General features: G+C 42.6%; 1 protein-coding gene across 2 annotated transcripts in view; it reads left to right on the top strand.

The window, feature by feature from the left end:
• The window catches only part of FLI1 (Fli-1 proto-oncogene, ETS transcription factor), a 39639-nt gene that overhangs the window by 5089 nt on the left and 23581 nt on the right, over window positions 1-10969 (top strand). For both annotated transcript variants that reach the window (XM_010166833.1, XM_010166832.1), the window contains exons 2-3: window positions 4378-4532; window positions 8003-8206. In XM_010166833.1, coding sequence (XP_010165135.1) covers window positions 4378-4532; window positions 8003-8206 — 359 coding nt within the window. The remainder of the gene's footprint in view (window positions 1-4377; window positions 4533-8002; window positions 8207-10969) is intronic.

The following is a 10969-nucleotide window of genomic DNA, read 5'->3' as shown; positions in this document are numbered from 1 at the left end:
TGGAAGGTGTCCCTGCTGATGGCAGGGGGGTTGGGACTGGATGAGCTTTAAGGTCCCTCCCAATCCAAACCATTCTATGATTCTATGATTCTATTCCCTGCCTGGAAGAGGGAACCACAAGCAGAATGACAATATATCTGCTCTTACTTCCTTAACACCAAAAAGTGGCAAATTTAAAAAGAAAAAAAGATGGGAAGAGGAGTGAAAGGATAGGAAGAAAAGGATAGAAAGAAGGAGGAAATATCCCACTGACCACAGCTGAGTCAGGTTCAGAAATCACTGAAATCTCTTATTTTGCTCTTTCCAATGAAAGCCAAAGGTGATTCCTAGACAGAGACCCTGGGACAGTAATTGCTTTGTTTTCAGGTATCTGGAACGTGGGCTGAAGCTGTACAGAGGATTTATTAGTTGATGCCAGGCTAGCTGCTTGTCCATTTTGGCCAGTCTAACATAAACCTTCCCAAAAACACCAAGCTCTTGGCATCCCCAGAGACTGCTACTAGAGCTGCTGGAACGAAGAGTCTTTGGACGGACAGTGGGAATGAGCACTGCTTCATATTCCTTGGACTCTGTCACTGCCACACTGAATATACTTAAGAGATCTTGTGAGAGCAGCCTATATCCATTTACTTTAGTAGATCTACAATGTTTTTTGCCCAGAACTTAAGCAAGTTCAGCGTGTTCAGCCACTTGAAAGTCTGAAGTCTCTGTGAAAAGTCAAGGATTAATCTGGCATCTGAAATCCCCTTGCACAAACCGTTTCAAATAATGAGGAAATCTTTATATAAAGCTGAGTCTGCTTGTGGGTAAAGCATGAACTAAGAAAGGAGCTATTTTCAATGAATACACTATTCATGGCTCGCAGCTCCCTGTTCTCATTTGATACTGTAGTTGTTCCCCCACACTGAATTCTTCTTTGTGTTGCCCACAGCTACACCTACCTTCTGCTGGGATACTGTTAAATCCCTCATGTTAGGCTGGGGTAGTACAGTAGTGGATGTCCAGGAGCTTGTCCAGGAGCTGCAAAGGTGATTCAGTCTGGTAGTGCTGTCTCATTTCTCAATCAAAGGCTCCCTTTGGATCTGGTAGGAAATGCTGGGACAACAGAGGATGTAAAAATAAGGATCTTCCCACTTGCTGTCACTAAGGATTTAATGTTATTTTTCCTAAGGACAGTTCAGTCTCCTGCTTGGTTAAGTTTTGGTGATGCTACTCCCAGTTACCTCTGTCCTTCTGCTATCAGATTTCCCCTGGAGTTAGCTCTGGATCCAACCATCCTGAAAACTTCCTCAGAGGGAAGGGAGTTGTCTACACAGCCATATGGACACAACCCTATCAGGTAGATGCAGCCCATTTTAACGTCCTGCAGGATTAACAGAGTGGCTTCTCTTCCCACAGTGGTAAATTTGTGGTTGCTGGATCCAACCATCCTGAAAACTTCCTCAGAGGGAAGGGAGGTGTCTACACAGCCACATGGATACAACCCTGTCAGGTAGATGCAGCCCATTTTAATGTCCTGCAGGATTAACAGAGTGGCTTCTTTTCCCACAGTGGTAAATCTGTGGTTGTTAAAGGACCTCAGTCCCTTAAACTTCTTTTTCAGATCTGTCTCTGATACTTGGTTGTCATCCTGAAAACTTCCTCAGAGGGAAGGGAGGTGTCTACACAGCCACATGGATACAACCCTGTCAGGTAGATGCAGCCCATTTTAATGTCCTGCAGGATTAACAGAGTGGCTTCTTTTCCCACAGTGGTAAATCTGTGGTTGTTAAAGGACCTCAGTCCCTTAAACTTCTTTTTCAGATCTGTCTCTGATACTTGGTTGTCTGGTTTTGGTTGCTGAGACATACAGAGCAAGACAAGAGGATAGGCAGGGTCCTAACTGCCAAACCTAGAGTCTGCAAAGTGAAATATCATCACAAAACCACCGAGGAGATATCTTACAGCCCTGGTGTTATTTTAGTTACTTTGCCGTATCGGTCATGTGAATGTGCACGATACTTAGCAGAGAGAGTAGAGACAGACACAGACTCTGTGGTCTTTTCATGTGTGTGTCATTTCATGCCAGTAGAAACCATCTCTACTCTTAGGCAGACAAGCTTTTTAGAAGATATTATTATCTGGGAGTCTGGATATACCCTGTAGTTCTGTAGGAGTATTATATCTGTAACTATTTAATCATAAATAGCGTGTACCTCAGCTGCGGGGGTTATTTTCCAGGGAAATTTAACTACAGAGCAGGATGGTGAGAGCAAACCCCTTAGAAGGACCTCAGGCAGTAGGCACTGCAGGCACTTTGGACATGCTGACCACAGGGAAGGCAAAGAAAATTTTACTGTTGTGTCTGAAAGAGGGAGAACTTCATCCCAAAGGCAGGTGGGAATCCATACGTGAGGATATATGTGTGTTTGGGTCTGCCCCACCAGCTGGGCTGCCCACACCATTTAAAGTCAGCAGCTGGTCTCCAGGCAGGGCAGGCAAGGAGGTCGGTCACTTCCTGGGGATGGTGAGCACTAAGCCAAAGAGAGTCTGACACCTTGAAGCACGGATGCTCTGACTGTTTTCACCGAGTCTTCTGAGGACAGCCTGTACCTCAGGACAGAATCAGACCCTTTGTGCTGCCCCAGGGCTTTTTCTCTGCCAGTACAAGCAGCGTTTCACACCTGACACAGAGTATTTCACCAGAAAGTTAGAAATGATGGCGTTCCCTCTGAAAACCCTGGTGTCCCTGCAGTTGCTCAGACTCTCCCCTGACTGCCACGGGGACATTAAACCTTCAGCAGTTTGCCTCTCTGAAGGCGGATTTTGGTTCCCTGCCTGGAAAAACAGTAGGCGAAATAGTAAAACCTTAAATTCGAACATGTGTAAGTTATACATCTTATTTCCATTTTCAAGCAACATTCCCTTAGCAAGACATGAGGAAAAAATTACCATCTGCCTTAGAATATCTCGGTGGAGCATTTATCTCCCAGCCATGATAACTGAATTTCAGTAATTTCTCCCTCCTTCCCCCCCATTCAGATTAAGAAACAAATTTGTTTAGTGTCCAAACTTGGAAGCTTTGCCAGCTGAACTCAGAGGGTGGGATTTGGTGCACTGTCGTAGTTCTTACCCTTCAGTGAACAGTTTCCTCCCAGGCCACTTTGCTTCTGGCAGGGAAGAAGGACGGCTGTGTGATTAAAGCAGTGGACTAAACTGCTTTAATTTAAGGATGGTGTGACTTATAACAGTGAGGGCAAGAACGCTGCCCTTCCCTGGTACATTCTTCAAGGCTGGGATGTGCTGTGTGCCAGTGACAGGCTGTGGACCCGGTATTTTAAGTGACCTCTAGAGCTAAAAGCACGAGTTACTACTGCAACTGGAGAAAAACAAAATCTGTTCTCTCTGTCTGTGGTTTGGAGGCTCATAATTCTCCCAGAGTAGGACAGAGAAAGCCTATTGCTTGCCAAGGGTCTGCATGTAGTCCAGGTCTTAGCAACAGTGCCACCTGAGTTGCTAAATGTTCCCTCCTCATCACTCCATCACCTCAGAAGGAAAACTGGGGCCAGACCCTTTTTCACACAGTTTTTGTGGTCTGAGGTTCTTGACTCACCCCTAAGGCACCTAAGATTTCAAACCCAAGTAGTAGACAAGCCTGGGACTGTTTCACTGTCAAGAACAGACCAGATCAGTTACCTTCAGCCCTGTAGGAATAAGACTCTTTAGATACCACACTAATGTTATTGTCTTGTGACTGTCCTGTCACTTTGGCATGGGTATTGTCTGTTCTTCATTAAAGAAATGGAGGGAGGTGTGTCTGTATTTCTGATTAGCTCTGCCTTAGGCCATGGGGTGAGAAGTAAAGCCTTTCTGTCAACTGATAGACTCTGCTATAACAACAAGACGGTGTGTGGGGTTGTTTTTAACACCATGAAAGAGAGAAACAGTCCAATAAGGGTTCCTAGGAGCATCAAGGTGTATCTGAAGGATTGCTAAAATATAGCTGAGCAAGGATGAAGGGGGAGTGGGGAGTGTAACCGATAGATCTATGTGATAGGCACCCGCTTTTTATCTGCTTTGTGAATTCTGGTATTTCAGAGGTAGGACCTTACAGCTACCATTGCCTTTGTCTGAAGGTCACTCTTCTTTGCACCTCCAACACTCTCCTCCAACTGGTTTCATTATTAGAGATCCCCTCCATGAGGCTTGTGATTCATAGATTACCTTATGACATTCATGTGACAGGGCAGGGATGGCCTCTCCCACATGTAAAGAAATTCCCCTTCATTTTTTATCTTGGGGATAGCTGCCATTCCCAGAACCCAAACCTCCTTGTGCTACAGCAGGGATGGAAGGTGTGGAATAATGACAAGTCACCTGTTTCCTTTTGCATTTCAGGGAGTCCCCCGTAGACTGTAGTGTGAACAAATGCAACAAACTCGTCGGAGCAGGGACAGAGTCCAACCCAATGAGTTACAGCACCTACATGGATGAGAAGAACGGACCTCCTCCCAACATGACCACCAATGAAAGGAGAGTCATTGTCCCAGCAGGTACCACCACCATCAAACTCTTTGTGTCATATTTCCTTGCAATGTCTTAAACATCCAACTGAACAGATGAGGCTTGTTTATCCACTCTCTGAGGGATTCTCGTTTTTACAAACCATGTAAAAAATAAGGAAAATAGCTGAGTTTCTGGCTAGTGGGGATTTCCCGTGTCCCAGGATATGTTCTACCTTGAATCAGAATTAGAAGTAAAGGATTAGTGCTTCTTCTCCATTTTCTTTTCCCTTTCCTTTCCTTTCCTTTCCTTTCCTTTCCTTTCCTTTCCTTTCCTTTCCTTTCCTTTCCTTTCCTTTCCTTTCCTTTCCTTTCCTTTCCTTTCCTTTCCTTTCCTTTCCTTTCCTTTCCTTTCCTTTCCTTTCCTTTCCTTTCCTTTCCTTTCCTTTCCTTTCCTTTCCTTTCCTTTCCTTTCCTTTCCTTTCCTTTCCTTTCCTTTCCTTTCCTTTCCAGAATGAAGTGTTGTTTAGCTGCATTGAACCAAATCCATCTCTCGTCATGTGTTAGAGGAGAATCTGCAGTGTTTCCTGGGACATGCGTGGTATGATCAAAGAACGCAGTTCATAGGCAAGAAAAAGCATGAAGTGGACCCAAATTCTAACTCCCAGGATGCTCAGCAGGATACAGACGCACTTTCATGTCATATTGATTCAAAATGAGCTATTTTGTTTTCTTTTTTTTTTTTTTTGTTAGAAGTAGAAAACCAGAAAATTATATTTTGCAGGAAGTACATTATCCTTCCAAAAATTGTTACACAGAAACATTCCTGTCCAGTTCTCTGTATTTGATATCCACATCTGCTGTCTGAAATTGGCAGGATGCATTAGATGTGTTTGGATAGTCAAGGATGAGAGCTGCAAGAGAGAGTCAAGGATTTATGTCCCGAAACTTCCACTGATTTCAAAGGGTGCAGCTTTTCACCCAGTGTTGTGAGGGTTTCACCCAGGGTTGTAGCTGATTTAAGCAGATGAACTGTTGGCAGAAAGAAATGTACTCGTGGAATTCAGCTTTGTTTTCTGATCGTGGCTTGACCACGAACAGATGACAATTCCCAAGCATTTGTTTGCTATTTAGGATGAAAAGGAAAAGCTTGAACTGAATGTAGTGAAGGGAAGCCAATAAAAAGATTGACAGCAAATCTCCAAGTACCTTTTAAGCCATTGTTAGGATCTGCTTAGAGACACTGGTTGACCTAATTGGTGACAGCATCAGATATGTTTTCAGCATCAACGTTGCCTAGAAGGTGTTAGCTAACACCAATTAGTCTTTATGTTATTAAAGATATTCAAGAGGGAACATTTATCCTGCCCTTCACCATGCTATTAATGAATATTTAGAAAGACCAAGGGTGGGCTAAAGTTTAACATTGTTTTAGAAACAAGGGAATTGAATTTTAGTCCCTTCAGTGGTAGAGAAGGTTTAAAATCTCCTCTTTGAAGAGAAGTTAAAAAAAAAGGACTTTTTTTTTCCCCTCATGAGCATCCACAAATCAAAACCTTGAGATATTTGTGAAATAACAGTGATTTACCAGACTTTGGAAGACAATAATGAACATCATCCCAGATCTCTGGCTGCAGGATATGAGGCCAAATTCATCCAAGAAAGGCATTTGGAAATTTTAATATAATCCAGAGTGAGGATTTATAGCGCATTAGGGTGAAGATAGGCAAGAATAATGTCACATTAGGCTTGCAATAGTAATAATAACGAACTCTGAGCCTTGTTTCAAGAAGGCAGTTTTTCAGAGACCATTCAATGTCTTTGGCAGCCATAAATAGGTTGAGCAAATATCTGAAATTCAAAAGTGTTTGTTTAAAAGGAGACCACAAATTAACTCTGCCCTCTAAATGTTGGGGTTTTCTTAAAAAAACCTCAAGACAAATAACTCTTTTAATTAAAAAAAAAAATCCTCTTTTGAATATTTGCATTGTAAAATTTGCAGACTTTTTCCAGTGCTTAGAAAGCAGAATTTCAATTGACTATTGCCAAAATTTAAAGGAAATCCATCTTTCTTTCCCAAAGCAGACTTACAGAGACATGGAGTTGTAAGTTCCATGTTTAAAATTCAACTTGAAGCAACCTGGTTTTACTAGAAACTCGGTGAGAAAATGTCTCAGTTATCATTTCAATATTCCTTGGCCTTTCTTCTCCATTTCATGCTGTTTTTCTGGAACTCGACTGCCCAGGAATGTACCAGGTACAGCCACTACCTGACCTTTTGTGTCAAGGCATCCCTGCAGCCCCAGCACACACAGTTTATAGTCCTGGGCCAAGACATTATTTTATACACTATAAAACATGTGGCAGAGGCATTTTTTGTCCCCACCCAAAACACAAGCTACCAGCTGTGTGATGGCAACATGTTTCTGATCCGTTTTCTCAGCTGCCTCAGGACCTGAAGTGTTTGAGGTTTATCTTAGAGGGATGTACCAGCCATGATGGACAGATCAAACATCTCCAAAGTCAAGGCTTGACTTCACAATCCTCTCCAGCTGCAATGGAACTTGAATTTGCAGCTTAAATTTTCAAATGGGATATACGTGGGGAGAGGCAGCACAGGAAACATCTGAAAATGTAGATATGCTCTGAAAATGACTCTGTGAAAATGGTATCATGGCACAAATTCTTTCTGGGACTTTCTGATCTAATGCTCTTTTCGAAACACAAAGGATGATTTCTTTTTTTAACTACTGATGCAGCAAACCATCACCATGGGGTCTGAAACTCCAGCCGGGTTCAATCTCTCTCTTACGTCATCGCCAGTAATAAAGATTCCACAGCTGGAGCTTTGCTGACAGTTGATAATGATGCATGAGACAGTATAAAATCCACATTGCCCTCCAATAGCTGTCTTGGTTTTACAGGGCTAGCGGAGGTAGAATTGTGTTCTTGTCAGCGGGGTGAACAGAAGTGACTCAGAGATACATGGCAAACTCTTCTGTTTAAGCAATAACATTTTATTTTTTTCAGAGTCCCTTTGTTGACCATAAATACCACCATCCTCAGACTTTAAAATGCCATCTGTTGGGACTTTGTAACGCACTTGTGAAGGATGGTGTGACTTATAGAGCGCTGATGTAATTCCATAGCATTACAGAACCCAAGCTGTGACAAGCATACCCTTTAAAAGGGATGAGTTTGCTTTTGGAAGTGTTTTTCCAGGGGGAAAAAAAGTCACAGTCAAATGTCACTAATATTGTTCCCAAGCATAAGGTATAAAATTCAGGCAGCTGGGAAACAATCAAGAGAACTTACCCTGCCAGAGGGTCAGGGTGATCAATGTACGTGCCTTCAGCCCTGTTATAGCACAGTACTTGTTCATCCTGGCAAAATGCATTGGCATCAGTAAATTAAATCCATTTGGTAGTGGAAACAACAGTTAGTGCTTTGACTGGGCTACAGTGAGTGTGTAGGTTTGAGGTTTGTGTATATTGTCACCATCTTTTGTGCTTTCCTGCTAGATCCCACCCTATGGACCCAGGAACACGTGCGCCAGTGGCTGGAATGGGCTATAAAGGAATATGGATTAATGGAGATTGACACCACCATCTTCCAGAACATGGATGGCAAGGAGCTCTGCAAAATGAACAAGGATGACTTCCTCCGAACCACCTCCCTCTACAACACAGAAGTTCTGTTGTCTCACCTCAGTTACCTCAGGGAAAGTAAGTATTGCCCTAGTGTGACATGCTGATAGGGTAAGCTGCCCTGAGTATTGAACTTCTAGGGCTCTTCTTGCAGGACAAATAAGAGCAAAGATGAGACAAAAAGAACAGAGAAGGGCAAGCAGAGAGAGCAAACAAGGAAGGGAGGAATAAAATATGGGTTGGAAAGTTAATTATAACTTAGATGGAGTTAGTGGTGCTATCAGGGAGGTGAAGAACTGAGCAGGACTCTTAAGAAGATTAGATAGTCTTACAGATAATAAACACATCTGTGGCTATATGATAAAAATACATAAATTTGCTATGGAGATTAAACCAAACATTAACTGATGTATCATGGGCAAAATATTCCATAACTTTGCAGTTAGAGGGCTGTGCACTTTCCCCTAAGGCTTCTGGGAAAGACTGCTTCAAAATAGGACCCACAATGGGCCAGAGCTGGAGATTTTCTATGTTCCTGGAGGCTCAGATTTGTTGGCAAGAGGAAAAAAAAAACCAAGAGTGATTCCCTGAATGTGATTGTGTCGTGCAAATGACCTTGTACTCAAAGAACAAGTTTTGCTGAACCTTGAGCCACTCTCTGCTCCACAATAGAGTGTGTGATGGATTCAATTCTCCTTTTTTACTGTATTAAGCACCTCAGAGACAAGCTGTGAGGAGTCTTCTGAGCTACTCCTGGAAAAGCATACTGCAGCAGCCCAAACAGGAGTGATCACCTTATGGTTAGCACACGATCTTGAGGCTGGGAGTCTTAGATTCAGACCTTTCTAAGGCTTCCTGTGCAACCACGAGCATGTCCAGAGCTTCTGAATGCCTCCTCTTCATCTATAAAACAGAGGTTAAAGCATTTCATTTCTTCACAAAGGTGTGCTAAGGAGAATTATGTTATGATGAGACCAGAGAACTGGAGCTAAATCCCACATGCTCTGATATATTTTTGAAATGAAACAATTTTTTTTTGGTGTGTAATTATTTGAGGAGTGAAAAATCAGGGGAAGGTGCCATAAAGCAAAGTGGGAGGGCAGGGAGAGAAAGAAAAAAGTATATTTTCTCCACTGGGAAACCAAACTTGTGATATAAAGGCAGCTGAAGATGTCTCCAGCTGGCGGGTGTAATAAAGCAGCAAGACTGCATTTATTTAGGGTGTTTCTTCAAAGCAGCTCAGCCCTGGTCTCTCCCTGCCTCTGCTAAAATCAGTGGGAGCTTTACAGATTACAGTGGGACACGAGTTAGATCACAGATGGGGGCCTCTGGAAGCCCCACCTTTCTTTTTTGTGAGAAGTCAAAGCCAAAGAAATGATTCATGACAAATTGTTGGATTTGAACAGTTTTTATCCCTTGCGACTTCACAATAAAATAATTTCCCATCCAAAATAACTTGCAAATTTCATCCTGTTTCATCAGCAAAGAGCTGCTGGTTCACAGAACATTTCAAGATTATTGCAGACACAGAATAGCTTTAGAAGTAGGGTTTGCATGTAGAATTACACACTTTTACAGGAAATTGTGAGGCAGTTTTGTGAAGCCAGTGGTGCTTTGGCCAAACCTGCTGACTTTGGCTGGGCAAATCAGACGCTTTGTAACCGGAAATGTTTTTAAATTCCCACAAGATAAATAATCAAGTGAGACACTTGAATTGTCTCATTGATAAGACTTGAGAATTGACAGAAAGAGATGAAGAAGGAGTTGTATGTTTTCTGAATCAAAGAACCAGGCTGAATTTGAAAAGGTTGGCAGAAGACTTGAATTCTTCTGCTGCTTTAGCTCCAGACACCATCTCCAGTGATAGTCACAAGGGTTAGGGATCCCATTTCTTGAGGTGTTCAAAGAGGAATTGTGTTCTTGCTCTCATTACATAAGCCTGAGGACCTGGATTTAATTGCCACCTCTACCATTTGCTGCTGTCCATTCATTCAGGAGCAAATTCCTGATTGATCCTACCTACCTTTAGATACCTGAAGCCCCTGACTTAGAAATCTGGTCACACTGGTTTCTGTTTGTAGAAAAGAAGAAACAGGGCACATTGAAATTCAGGATAGTAGTCCCCTAGTTCACACACTGCCTTTAAACTCCTGAAATTAGGAGGAATAAAGCTTTAAATTTCTGAAATTAGGAGGAATAAAGCTTTAAATTTCTGAAATTAGGAGGAATAAAGCTTTATCTCAGCTCCTCTGGACTTCAGTTTTACTTTCTGTAAAATGGAGCTAGTAATCCTGCCTTCTTCTTGGTCTTATCTGTTGAGATGGCAAATCTGTGGAACAGGGATTGTCTCTCCTGTCTCTCAAGACCCAGCACAATGGAGCCCTAAAGCAGTTGTAACATTTGAGTGCTGCTGCAATGCATGCTCAGTTAAATAATCATCATAAAAATCTAATGTTCTGCCAAAGGAATGCCTACAATGATTTCTGTGCTGTGAAGCCAGGACAAAACCCGAGCGACTTTGGTGAATTCAGACAAATTAGTCCAATTTTACGTGGATGCATACGAAAGGAGAATTCAATCCCAGTCCCTCCCCAGCTTTTACGATTATAAATTTCTCTCTCTTCAACCCCTTGGGCTGTTCTAAGACGTCATGTGAGTGCTGTCCTTATTAAAGCAAGCTCCTGTCTGAGTGGAGGCCGGGCAGCCTCTGAAGAGCATTCCTTTCCATGCAGCTGTTCCGAGCGCTGCCTAATGACAGTCTGGTTTCTGGATTTGCTGGTTAACTCCCTCACGGAGTAACGCCTTCGAAAGGACCTTATTGTTTTTCCAGACTGATTTCCA

This window comes from Antrostomus carolinensis, unplaced genomic scaffold (assembly GCF_000700745.2).
Source record: "Antrostomus carolinensis isolate BGI_N321 unplaced genomic scaffold, ASM70074v2 scaffold21994, whole genome shotgun sequence".
NCBI lineage: Eukaryota > Metazoa > Chordata > Aves > Caprimulgiformes > Caprimulgidae > Antrostomus > Antrostomus carolinensis.
Note: the sequence above shows the minus strand (reverse complement) of the source record. Positions and strands in the feature narration are given on the sequence as shown.